A 13,591-nucleotide genomic window follows, 5' to 3' on the forward strand; every position below is an offset into this window, starting at 1 on the left:
CAGCAACTTAATATGTTGCAATCTGACACCACAGTACAGCAGATAGTCTGGGTCCTGTGTGGGGGGTCCACATCTGGCATGACAACACAGGACCTTCACCGCACTTGTACCTCACACTCGTGCAAGTATCTGAGGTAAGGAAGTTACTGTTTAGAAGGTTCATATATGCTAGACCAGGGGTGTACAAACTATCTCTTCCATGCAGAATACTCGGTCGCATGGTGGACTAGTGAATTGGAACCTAGAGTATTGGCTGATACTGATATTAATCCGATATGATATCAGCACACTTCAGAGTACATCCTTTTATTATTTTGTAGTGTGGAATGTTAGAGAAGGATTGAGCAAGTGAAATTACTGAATAGCATGTATGAAATACACTAACCTTATGACAGATTTATGCTTCCAAAGAGGAGTGATCATCTGTTTTTTGATACCTAAAATACTCTTCTGCCTTGGAAACTAAGTATGCAACTATAATTATTTGATACTTTTTTATACTGACAAATGTCTTTTAGACTGCAATATTGTTTAATTGGGGACATTTATTACATCATACTAGATTGTGTGTTCAGCTGTTTTGCTGCTAGTAGCCTACCATGTTTACCTTTGGTAAATGACTACTAATATACAAGAAAAGGCTAAACTTGTGTGTTTATTGGAGGACATTTTTAAGTTAACTGGCTGTCCAGCTTGTTTGCACAAGAAAACAAACACGCTACATGACTGCTTATATTGGAGATTTTAGATGAAAGCTGGTATCATCCAATTCTTGTTTGTTGCCGGTATCGGCCTGATATCCAATATAAATATCAGCTCGGGATAGCTGTATTGTTTTTCTACAATATGTCGCAGGCCACAAATGGTTTCTGGGCTGCACCTTGGACACCCCTGTGCTAGACTATGCTTTGTTTTGATTATTGTGTGACTACAGGTGAGCCAAGCTGACGCGGAGGAGCATACATGGCTCTTCGTCAGACAATGCTGGCTGTCAGTGAGCAAAGGTGACGGCCAGGTGGAGAGAATGCTACACGTTTGTACCCAGTCAATAGGCCTCACTCAGGTACACGGTCACCAAAATAACATCATCAAAATATGATTCTATTTCCCGACATACATTCTACCTGTGCTTGCAGATGTTAGGTCTGACGCTGTGTGATTACATGGCTGACTTCCATATGTGGATGTCCGTGTTCAGCTGCCCCTGGCCTCACTCTTTCATGCACGCTCAAAGACTTAGCGTGTGCCTGCTGCTCTTCACGTCGTATGCATGCGTCAACGCACTAAAAATTTCACAAATGGATAACACGGTCTGTTAAATAAAAACATACTTCTGCATGACTTTTATCAATATCGTACAGGTTCTTTGTTTACAGCATGCGGTAAACGCTGAATCGGCTGTTTCTGTGACAACTGGGGTATTCAGTGCGGTAGTGGCGCTGCCCATAGCGACACTGATAACGTTCTTGTTTCGCGAGGGGAAGCTGGTCATGGAGGACGAAGGCATGCGACCTGGCAAAGAGCATTGTGAAGGTGAAGTTTATTGACTAGAGAAAGTAATTTACACTTATTTGTGTTCTAATCACCGTTCTTCACTTCGTAGCGGACGACTCTGCAGCCTTTAAGAACCATCAGGTCGCATCTCCCGACAGATCATGTTCTGTCTTTTCTTCCTCTTCTGTTCTGAGCATTCGGTCTTCATGCTTTGCAGGGTGCAGAGAACAAGGACAAACACAATGTTAAAAAAGAAGGTATTTCCAAAGATAACCAGGCAGCCTTTAGGAGTCTCTGTGTTTTTGACAAGCTGAGCGGGAAGAGAGTATGGTGTTACTATGTGGCCTGGATACTGTGTCTTCTCTTGTCCCTTGTGTTTCTGCTGTTCTCTGCAGTGTTGGGACTCAGGTATTATGAAATACACACAAAACTAGTAGGTTGTGTCACATTTGGTTCCATGCTGCTTCACTATTATGAGTAGGTGTACCTAATGACCAGTGTTTGTTTTTTTTTGTCACTGTTGTCAGGTTCAGTGGAAGCAAGGTGCAACTTTGGATGCATTCTCTTTTCTTCTCCTTGTTGTCATGCATCTTCCTGATCCAGCCCATTGTGGTAAGAGTTTTTTTCCACCCCATTCTGACATGATACAAAATATAACTGTTTGCTGTTGCAGATATTTGCGTTTGCTGGGATTGCCTCACTTTGGAACAGGAGAAGTGCAAACTTTCTCATTCGTGCCACAATAACGTTTGATCGATTGAAAGCCAAACAGCAGAAAATGTCTGCCTCAAACCTGACAAAGGTGATAAACAGCCTGCGCATCTCACCTGCTCTGGTCTATGTCTGAAACAGGGTCATTGTTTTGACTTCCAGCTTCTGGAGGAGCGTCAGCGAGCCAGGTTTCTTCGTCTTGTATGCCCACCAACTGCTGCAGAGCTGAGGCGTGCTCGAGGACAAAGCAGACGAGAGGCATTAGTGCATAAAACCATCAGGTGAGTCTTAAACCAACAATCCGGGGTCCTTTGACCTTAAAATAACAGAATCGTCATTACCAATAATTGGCTTGTAATGACTGCAGCTCTGCCATTGCCATGGCAACACCATTACATACTGTTTGGCAGAGGTGTGGACGAGTCACATGACTTGGACTCGAGTCAGACTCGAGTCATGAATTTGATGACTTTAGACTCGACTTGACAAAATGTAAAGAGACTAGCAACTCGACTTGGACTTTAACATCAATGACTTGTGACTTCACTTGGACTTGAGCCTTTTGACTTGACATGACTTGCTACTTTCCCCAAAACCCAACGATTAAAAAGTTATTCAGGAGCGCTCCGTATCTTCCATTGTGTGCGTGTGTGGTCTGTCAGCGTGTCTGCTGCCTGTCAGTAAAACAGCCAATCAAATTAGATCCACGTTGTTTTCATGCCACAACATTCATCCAATCAAATTACAGAACAACCAACGAAGAATAGCTCTCAAAAAACGCGGCAGTGAGGAAAAATGACACCAAAGAGATTTCGTTTGGGTATTAAAACTGCGACTTGGTCAACAAAAAACGAATTGCAACAACTTCCAACTTCGTTCGAAATTTGAAGTTGCACACAGAACGGTAAGTTTTGAATGTAAACTGTTTATTGGCTAAGTAACGTAACTTTTAGTTACGTTACGTTTAGTTTTCTAGTTAAATCAGTGAGGCTGTAAACTCACTGCTAACGTTATAACCATAGACATTTTATAAGTAGACGCAGCATCGAGCGCTACTACAGTATGTATAACAGTGTCAACCATACCATGGCTAACAATGCCCATTTCATTTAATTGGCTAATGCTAACTGATGCTAAAAATGCAGTAAAAACACAGAAAACTCAGTGTTTACTATCCATACTCACAAACAATGTCTCCATTGTGTTAATACAGGACTATCTGGCAAATACTATAAACGTTATGTGTGACTTAGACATGTCGGACAGTTTTGTCGTTCAAGTCGCCGCTAATTTGCCACTTCCTGTTGAGGCCTCTCTATCACAATAAAAGTTAGTGCATGTGCCTCACAATACGAAGGCCCTGAGTAGTCCTGGGTTCAATCCCGGGCTCGGGATTTTTCTGTGTGGAGTTTGCATGTTCTCCCCGTGACTGCGTGGGTTCCGTCCGGGTACTCCGGCTTCCTCCCACCTCCAAAGACATGCACCTGGGGATAGGTTGATTGGCTAGTGTGTGAATGTTGTCTGTCTATCTGTGTTGGCCCTGCAATGAGGTGGCGACTTGTCCAGGGTGTACCCCGCCTTCCGCCCGAATGCAGCTGAGATAGGCTCCAGCACCACCCGCGACCCCAAAAGGGACAAGCGGTAGAAAATGGATGGATGGGATGGATTTTTGTACTAAATATAATTTTATCTTTATCATCCAGGCATTTGTGTGTCCTTGTCGCTATGCTCCTCCTGATGTGTATTTCAAGTGGCAAGTCATTTAGTGACTACTACTGCTTCAATAAAGCTGTCATGCAACGCTTTACAGGGTAATAAATGCACACACACACACACACACACACACACTGTTGATGCTCAGCATAACACACCTTTCCAATAATTTTGTTTTTATTTCAGTGGTGGCTTCATATCCATACGGACAAATGAAGACTGGTGGGAGTGGACACAGAGCAGCGTGCTTAATGTAATCTACGGGAATGCTGACAAAAAGGTGAATTTGCAGACAACTAATTTTTTGTACGTTAGAAATGGCAATCATGTGTGATGTTGGCTCTCATTCTAATCTCAATAGTCTGATGTCATTCCACAATCACACATATTGATTGGGGAGCCGATTGTATGGCTGAAAGAGATCAGCAGTGTAAGTAGAATGAATTGCATAATTTCTTAACAGTAGTACTATTGTAATTAAAAAACAAGCTTTATTTTTGGTGATATGGCAACCCAAAAATATTTGTTCACATAATTCCCATGTGTTGCATACATTTTCAATGAATTATATATTTCTTATGAGCAATAGAGAGTACTGTTTAACAGAAAAATAGACCTTACTTGCATGCTTTTACCCCGAAATAAATAAACAATATAGCCAACTAAATTGATTAGAATTAATTAATTGAAATGTGACATATTTATATTAGAATTCTTTAAAAATATAATCTTAGATGATTCTGTTATTCTTTAGATGCATTATTTCATTACAGATTAATGAATGAAACAATTTAGAGGTCAGATTAGATTAAGAATTTGATACACTAAAAATAAAGTGATGTTTGTATAAGATTGAGGCATTTACAAAAATGTTTTAAAAATGTTTTATTATTCCAGGTGGGAGCATCCTCTTCTTCACTGTGTTGCAGTGCTGCAGCTGGACTGGGTCACACGAAGTAAGCATATAACACGTGATACCACTATTGCAAAAAAGTAATGTAGTTATTTCCCTAAGTGCAAGTTTTTCTTAGGTATGACGCCACCGACAGACTGAAGGCCTTGCAGTCCAACGGCTGCGTGGCTCTGCAGCTCCAGTTCACCTTCTATAGTCCTGCACCTGACCTGTTCACCACCGTGACCCTGCTTGCTGAGAACAACCCCATGCGGTCCTCTGCTGAAGTCCACTCAGTGAAGGTGTACAACACACCTTCTATCTGGGATTATATCACTGCTCTTTGCCAGGTAATTAAAAAAACATAACTAAGATGATTCATAAAAATGTAATAAAATATATCTTCTTTTTTTTAAATCCAGCTCCTATTCCTCAGCTTGTCGCTGCTGAATCTTTGTTTCCAAGTCTGCACTGCATGGCAGCAAGGCATAATGGGATATTGCACGGCAGCATGCAACTGGCTGGACGTAAGTCACAAGTAATATTGTGTAACTTTGAATTTTACATGCAACCTTTGAATTCTACTCTTATGTACACACCAGATCACAGTGACCTGGCTAACAGGGTACTGCAACCTTGTAACATGTAAAAAAAAAACACCTGATGATATGCATAGTAATGTGTCCTCCCAATAGATGACACTCCAGATTGTGATCTTCGTGTATTATTATCATGATATTTACCGCTCTGCGGTGGTCATGGAGGTGGCGGAACTTGTCCAGAACTGCAAAGCACATGTGGATGTCCGGCTCCTGGCGGCTACAGAACGAGTGAGAGAAGAGGAAGTGATTATTTTTGTGTGTGCAAAAACATCATACTGATACTCAGTATCTTTGCAGAATATTCGCTCCTTGCTTGGGGTTATTGTCTTCCTTCTCATCGTAAAGTGTAGCACCATGCTGAGGGTGAACAGGAAGTCTGCAGCTATCTCAGCTTGCGCACTCCCAAACTTCTTCTTGCCTATGGTAAATACACACATAATTGCAATGTTTTTATTAGAATTATTAAAAAACTATTACAATATATTAAATTCAATTAAACTAAATACAATTCTGGTTTTTCCTATGTTAAAAAAATACATATTTGTAATTATTAAATAAAACTAAAATAGAGTTAAATAAACTTAACTAACCAAACTAAAATGAACAGAAATTACTTTTTTCTTTTTATTTTCCTCTCTGTTTTGGTTATTTGTGTTGTGCTAGGTGTGCTAAGAAAATGTTTAACAAATTAATAAATATAATTATGGAAAAAAACTAACTACACTAAACTGCCATAAAATTAAACACCATCCTTCAGTTTTCTCTACCACTTATCTTGTTCAGGGTTCTTTAGAGCTAGGAAAATATTCCAGTCACATTAAAAAAAAAAAATTAAATTAAAATAAAGTGAGTTCTTTACCGCTGTACTCAGGTCTTCAACTTTGAACTAAAATCATTACATTTTATTTAATAAAAAAATAATAAAAAAATAAATCATCCATCCATCCATCCATCTTCTTCCGCTGACCCGAGGTCGGGTCGCGGGGGCAGCAGCCTAAGCAGAGAACCCCAGACTTCCCTCTCCCCAGCTACTTTGTCCAGCTCCCCAATGTATCCTGGGTATTCCCCGTGGCCTCCTTTCGATTGGACATGCCCGAAACCCCTCCCCAGGTAGGCGTTCGGGGGGCATCCCGACCAGATGCCCGAACCACCTCATGTAGCTCCTCTCAATGTGGAGGAGCAACGGCTTTACTTTAAGCTCCTCCCAAATGACAGAGTTTCTCACCCTATCTCTAAGGGAGAGCCTCACCACCCGACGGAGGAAACTCATTTTGGCCGCTTGTACCCGTGATCTCGTACTTTTGGTCATAAACCAAACCTCATGACCATAGGTGAGGATGGGAAAGTAGATCGACCAGTAAATTGAGAGATTTGCCTTTCGGCTCAGCTCCTTCTTCACCACGACCGATCGATACGGTGTCCGCATTACTGCATACGCTGCACCGCTCCGCCTGTCCATCTCACGATCCACTCTTCCCTCACTTGTGAACAAGACACTTGGGGAAAGATGTCCTCCCCAACCCAGAGATGGCACTCCACCCAGTTCCCGGCGAGAACCATGGATTCTGAGTTAGAGCTGCTGATTCTCATCCCAGTCGCTTCACACTCGGCTGCGAACCGATCCAGTGAGAGCTGAAGATCCTGGCAGGATGAAGCCATCAGGACCACAACATCTGCAAAAAGCACAGACCTAATCCTAGAGCCACCAACCCGGGTCCTCTCAACACCCTGACTGCGCCCAGAAATTATGTCCATAAAAGTTATGAACAGAATTGGTTACAAAGAGCAGCCTTGGCGGAGTCCAACCCTCGGTAGAAAAGGAACTGACTTTCTGCCGGCAATGCGGACCAATATCTGACACTGATCATACAGGGAGTGGACCGCCACAATCAGACAGTCTGATACCCCATACTCTCTGAGCACTCCACACAACTTCCTGAAGGGACACAGTAGAAGGCCTTCTCCAAGTCCACAAAGCACATGTACACTGGTTGGGCAATTTCCCATGCATCCTTAAGAACCCTGCCGAGAGTATAGAACTGGTCCACAGTTCCACGACCAGGATGAAAACAACACTGCTCTACTGAATCCGAGGTTTGACTATCCGGCATAGCCTCCTCCCCAGTACACCTGAATAGACCTTACCGGGAAGGCTGAGGAGTGTGATCCCACGATAGTTGGAACACACCATCCGGTTCTCCTCTTTAAAAAGTGGAACCACCACCCCGGTCTGTCAATCCAGAGGCATTTCCCCCGATGTCATTCTAAAACCTTAATTATAACCTGATTTAGCCATTCCTTTACCACTTTTGACGTGTGTTTGGGGTCATTGTCCTGTTGGAAGACCCAACCTCCGGGATGATGATTTTAGGTTGTCTTGAAGAATTTGGACGTAATCCTCCTTTTTCATTGTCCAATTTACTCTATGTAAAGCACCAGTTCCTTTGGCAGCAAAACAGACCCAGAGCATAATACTACCACCACCATGCTTGATGGTATGAATGGTGTTCCTGGGATTAAAGGCTTCACCTTTTCTCCTCCAAACATATTGCTGGGTTCTGTGGCCAAACAGCTCAATTTTTGTTTCATCTGCCCACATAACTTTCTTCCAGAAGGTCTTATCTTTGTCCATGTGATCAGCAGCAAACTTTAGACGAGCCTTAAGGTTTTGCTTCTGGAGCAAGGGCTTCCTTCTTGCATGGTATCCTCTCAGTTAATGGCGATGCAAAACACGTTTGACTGTGGACACTGACACCCGTGTTCCAGCAGCTTCCAATTCATTGCAGACCTGCTTTTTGGTGGTTCTCGGTTGACTCTTGATCTTCCTGACCAATTTTCTCTCAGCAGCAGGTGAAAGCTTGCGTTTTCTTCCTGATCGTGGCAGTGACAAAACTGTGCCATGCACTTTATACTTACGAACAATTGTCTGCACAGTTGCTCTTGGGACCTTAAGCTGCTTTGAAATGGCTCCAAGTGACTTTCCTGACTTGTTCAAGTTAATGATTTGTTTTTCAGATCTGTGCTGAGTTCCTTTGACTTTCCCATTGTGTTGTAACCGAGTCTAATGACTGCATCACATGAGCCCTATTTAAATGGGCTCAGAGAAGCCAACAGGTGTCGTCAATCATAATCACTTACATGAAGTTAGGAGGCCATGCCATGAAGCTAGTTTGATTTGATTGTAACTTTTCTACATCCCCAAAATTGATAATGTATGTTGCTGTACATATACTTTTGACCCAGCAGATTTGGTCACATTTTCAGTAGACCCGTAATAAATTCATAAAAAAACCAAACCTCATGAATGTTTTTTGCTCCAATCACTCTATCACAAAAAATAAAAGCTGTAGAAATTATTGGAAACTCAATGAGTTTGTTGTTGTTTAATGTTTTTAATCTCTATTATTGATACTATTCATATTGATACTGTTGCTGTTATTAATTTTTGGTTTTCCTCATTTTGCATTTAGTATAGTTGTATGATTTCTCAATTGCTTTGTACATTTCTAGGTATTTTAAAGAATCAGAATCAGAATAGTTTCATTGCCATTGTTTGAGAACAGGTTCACAAACTAGGAATTTTTCTTGGTGCAATCGTGCAACATAAAACATATATAACACATATTTGTAATAAAAAGAGCTGTAACTGAGCTATCAGATCATGTTATAGACTTAAAAGGATTCAAGGAATTCAAGGAGCTACTGTTAGGAGTTATTGTTCATTTGCCTGATGGCAGAGAGGAAAAAACTGTTCAGGTGGCGGGAGGTGTGGGTCTGGATGGAGCGTAGTCTCCTGCCTGAGGGGAGAGGAGAATAGTGTGTGTCCAGGGTGAGAAGAGTCAGCTGTGATCCGACCCACACGCCTCCTGGTCCTGGAGGAGAACAAGTCCTGGAGGGATGGGAGCTTGCAGCCAATCACCTTCTCAGCAGCACGTACGATGCACTGCAGTCTATGCTTATCCTGGACTGTGGCGCCGGGGAACCACACTGGGATGGAGGAGATCAGGATGGACTCTATGATGGCTGAGTAAAACTGTACCAGCATCTCGGTCGGCACCTTAAGTTTCCTCAGCTGCCGCAGGAAGTACATCCTCTGCTGCGCCTTCTTGATGAGGGAGCTGATGGTCTGCTCCCACTTGAGGTCTTGGGTGATGGTGGTGCCCAAGAAACGGAAGGAGTCCACAATGGGGACGGGGGTGGAAGAGTCAATCAGGGTGAGGGGGGATGGTGGGGCTGTGACTTTCCTGAAGTCCATGATCATCTCCACTGTTTTCTGGGCGTTCAGCTCCAGGTTGTTGAGGCTGCACCAGGACGTCAGCCGGTCCACCTCTCTCCTGTAGGCGGACTCATCACCATCTGAGATGAGCCCGATGAGGGTGGTGTCATCCGCAAACTTGAGCAGTTTTACGGATTGGTGACTGGAGGTGCAGCAGTTTGTATACAGGGAGAAGAGCCAGGGGGAGAGTACACAGCCCTGAGGAGTACCAGTGTTCGTGGTTCGACTGTCCAAGACAATCTTCCCCAGCCGCACGTGCTGTCTTCGGTCTGTCAGGAAGTCATTGATCCAACTGCGGAGGGAGTCGGGCATGCTGAGCTGGTAGAGCTTGTCTCGTAGCAGTCCAGGGAGGATAGTGTTGAAGGCAGAGCTGAAGTTCACAAACAGGATCCTAGCGTAGGTTCCTGGGGAGTCCAGATGCTCCAGGATGAAGTGGAGGGCCAGGTTCACTGCATCATCCACAGACCTGTTGGCTCTATAGGCGAACGGCAGTCAATCAATCAATCAATGTTTATTTATATAGCCCTAAATCACAAGTGTCTCAAAGGGCTGTACAAGCCACAACGACATCCTCGGTACAGAGCCCACATACGGGCAAGGAAAACTCACCCCAGTGGGACGTCAATGTGAATGACTATGAGAAACCTTGGAGAGGACCGCATATGTGGGTAACCCCACCCCCCCCCCCTCTAGGGGAGACCGAAAGCAATGGATGTCGAGTGGGTCTGACATAATATTGTGAAAGTCCAACACATCAGCGAAAGTCCAGTCCATGGTGGGGCCAGCAGGAACCATCCCGAGTGGAGACGGGTCAGCAGCGTAGAGATGTCCCCATCCGATGAACAGGCTAGCGGTCCACCCCGGGTTGGGAGCAGAGTAGAAAAGAAAAGAAAAGAAACGGCAGATCAACTGGTCTAAAAAGGGAGTCTATTTAAAGGCTAGAGTATACAGATGAGTTTTAAGATGAGACTTAAATGCTTCTACTGAGGTAGCATCTCTAACTTTTACCGGGAGGGCATTCCATAATATTGGAGCCCGAATAGAAAACGCTCTATAGCCCGCAGACTTTTTTTGGGCTCTGGGAATCACTAATAAGCCGGAGTTCTTTGAACGCAGATTTCTTGCCGGGACATATAGTACAATGCAATCGGCAAGATAGGCAGGAGCTTGACCGTGTAGTATTTTATACGTAAGTAGTAAAACCTTAAAGTCGCATCTTAGGTGCACAGGAAGCCAGTGCAAGTGAGCCAGTATAGGCGTAATATGATCAAACTTTCTTGTTTTTGTCAAAAGTCTAGCAGCCGCATTTTGTACCATCTGTAATCTTTTAATGCTAAACATAGGGAGGCCCGAAAACAAAACGTTACAGTAATCGAGACGAGATGTAACGAACGCATGGATAATGATCTCAGCATCGCTTGTGGACAAAATTGAACGAATTTTAGCGATATTACGGAGATGAAAGAAGGCCGTTTTAGTAACACTCTTAATGTGTGACTCAAACGAGAGAGTTGGGTCGAAGATAATACCCAGATTCTTTACTGAGTCGCCTTGTTTAATTGTTTGGTTGTCAAATGTTAAGGTGGTATTATTAAATAGATGTCGGTGTTGAGCAGGACCGATAATCAGCATTTCTGTTTTCTTAGCGTTGAGTTGCAAAAAGTTAGCGGACATCCATTGTTTAATTTCATTAAGACACGCCTCCAGCTGACTACAATCCGGCGTGTTGGTCAGCTTTAGGGGCATGTAGAGTTGGGTGTCATCAGCATAACAGTGAAAGCTAACACCGTATTTGCGTATGATGTCACCTAGCGGCAGCATGTAAATACTAAAGAGTGCAGGGCCAAGAACCGAACCCTGGGGAACTCCGCACGTTACCTTAACATAGTCCGAGGTCACATTGTTATGGGAGACACACTGCATCCTGTCAGTAAGATAAGAGTTAAACCAAGACAAGGCTAAGTCCGACATCCCAATACGCGTTTTAATACGCTCTAATAAAATATTATGATCAACAGTATCGAAGGCGGCGCTAAGATCAAGAAGCAGCAACATAGATGAAGCATCAGAATCCATCATTAGCAATAGATCGTCATTTTTGCGAGGGCTGTCTCCGTAGAGTGATTTGCCCTGAAACCGGATTGAAAAGGTTCACAGAGATTGTTAGACGCTAAGTGTTCATTTAGCTGCTGTGCTACAATTTTTTCGAGGATTTTCGAGATAAACGGAAGGTGGGACACCGGCCGGTAGTTTACCAGGAGATCAGGATCGAGGTTAGGTCTTTTGAGTAGAGGATGAATAACCGCTTTTTTGAATGCTAGGGGAACAGTGCCAGAGGAAAGTGATAAGTTTATAATATTTAACACTGATGGACCTAATAATACAAAAAGCTCCTTGATAAGTTTCCCAGGAATTGGGTCAAGTAAACATGTTTGTTTTGTCCCATTTACACATTTTGACAATTCCTCCAATGTTATTTCATCAAAGAGAGAGAAACTATTTTGGAGGGCGGTATCCGTCGTATATACAGTCGTATTTGTGTTACTAGAACCCAGTTGTAGCTGAGATGCATTGTCTTTAATCTCTTTTCTAATGACTTCAATTTTGTTATTAAAGAAATTCATAAAGTCATCTGCTGAGTGGGTGGAGCTACTGGGAGGGGTCCCTTGTTGGGTTAGCGATGCTACTGTACTAAACAGAAATTTAGGATCATTTTTGTTGAGGTGGATGAGATTTGAGTAATATTTAGCTTTAGCTGAGGTAAGCATGCGTTTATAAGTTATTAAACTGTCACACCATGCTTGATGGAAAACCTCAAGTTTAGTCGCACGCCATTTGCGTTCCAGCTTTCTACATGATAATTTCTGGGCTTTTGTTTCTTCTGTAAACCATGGGGTACGCCTTTTAGGGGCCCTTTTTAGCTTTAGCGGTGCTACACTATCAATGGTGTCGCGCAGGGCGTCATTAAAGTTGTTAGTGAGGTTATCAATAGAGCCCACATAATTTGGGAATGGTGTCATTACCGAAGGCAGTAGGTCAGTAAGAGTCGTCGTTGTGGTAGCATTAATGTTGCGGCTGCTATAGTAGTTATTATTATTATTATTAGTTTGTTGACAATGAGTCAGAACTTCGAATTTTATAAGGTAATGATCGGACATTACTTTAGTGTACGGGAGTATCATAACTTTGGAGGTGGTGACACCCCTGACAAGCACTAGATCTATCGTATTACCGTTGCGATGCGTGGGTTCATGTATTATTTGTGTAAGACCACAGCTATCAATTATAGTCTGGAGCGCCACGCATGGAGGGTCCGATGGGGTATTCATATGGATATTAAAGTCCCCCATTATGATTATATTGTCGGCGTGCGTCACTAGATCAGCAACAAACTCTTGAGAATTCACTGATGAAGTCCGAATAGGGCCCAGGGGGGCGGTAGATAACAGCCAGGTGGAGAGGCAGCGGTGTGACAAACCTCAAAGTGAGCACCTCAAACGAGTTATATTTATTATTTAGGTTAGGTGTAAGATTATAGTTTTCATTGTATATTAGTGCGACACCCCCTCCCCTTTTAAGAGGTCTGGCAACATGTGTATTGGTATAGTTAGGAGGAGTTGCCTCATTTAGCGCAAAAAAATCGTCTGGTTTGAGCCAGGTCTCGGCGAGACCAACAACGTCAAGTTTGTTGTCTCTAATGACTTCATTAACTAATAACGTTTTGGAAGATAATGATCTTATGTTTAAAAAGCCCATATTATAGGTAGTGGGCTGTTTTGAGGATTGTTTGTTGAAATTATCTGTAGTAGCAATATTAATAATGTTGCGTTTATTGTGCGTATTGCACTTTAAATAGTTTCGACCATATCTAGGAATTGATACGACGGGGATATTCAGATTGTT

At 42.9% G+C, this 13,591-nt stretch overlaps 1 protein-coding gene across 1 annotated transcript in view; it reads left to right on the plus strand.

Moving 5' to 3' along the window:
* Window positions 1-13,591, plus strand: part of LOC133630317 (polycystin-1-like protein 1) — a 46,947-nt gene that overhangs the window by 25,803 nt on the left and 7,553 nt on the right. Inside the window, exons 29-45 of the mRNA XM_062021880.1 lie at window positions 35-134; window positions 935-1,063; window positions 1,137-1,310; window positions 1,362-1,533; window positions 1,604-1,635; window positions 1,712-1,902; window positions 2,022-2,106; window positions 2,168-2,296; window positions 2,368-2,486; window positions 3,909-4,016; window positions 4,105-4,198; window positions 4,280-4,348; window positions 4,816-4,874; window positions 4,950-5,160; window positions 5,233-5,337; window positions 5,506-5,640; window positions 5,710-5,835. Of these exons, the coding sequence (XP_061877864.1) occupies window positions 35-134; window positions 935-1,063; window positions 1,137-1,310; window positions 1,362-1,533; window positions 1,604-1,635; window positions 1,712-1,902; window positions 2,022-2,106; window positions 2,168-2,296; window positions 2,368-2,486; window positions 3,909-4,016; window positions 4,105-4,198; window positions 4,280-4,348; window positions 4,816-4,874; window positions 4,950-5,160; window positions 5,233-5,337; window positions 5,506-5,640; window positions 5,710-5,835 (2,038 nt within the window). The remainder of the gene's footprint in view (window positions 1-34; window positions 135-934; window positions 1,064-1,136; window positions 1,311-1,361; window positions 1,534-1,603; window positions 1,636-1,711; window positions 1,903-2,021; window positions 2,107-2,167; window positions 2,297-2,367; window positions 2,487-3,908; window positions 4,017-4,104; window positions 4,199-4,279; window positions 4,349-4,815; window positions 4,875-4,949; window positions 5,161-5,232; window positions 5,338-5,505; window positions 5,641-5,709; window positions 5,836-13,591) is intronic.

Source organism: Entelurus aequoreus, linkage group LG15, assembly GCF_033978785.1.
Source record: "Entelurus aequoreus isolate RoL-2023_Sb linkage group LG15, RoL_Eaeq_v1.1, whole genome shotgun sequence".
Taxonomy (NCBI): domain Eukaryota; kingdom Metazoa; phylum Chordata; class Actinopteri; order Syngnathiformes; family Syngnathidae; genus Entelurus; species Entelurus aequoreus.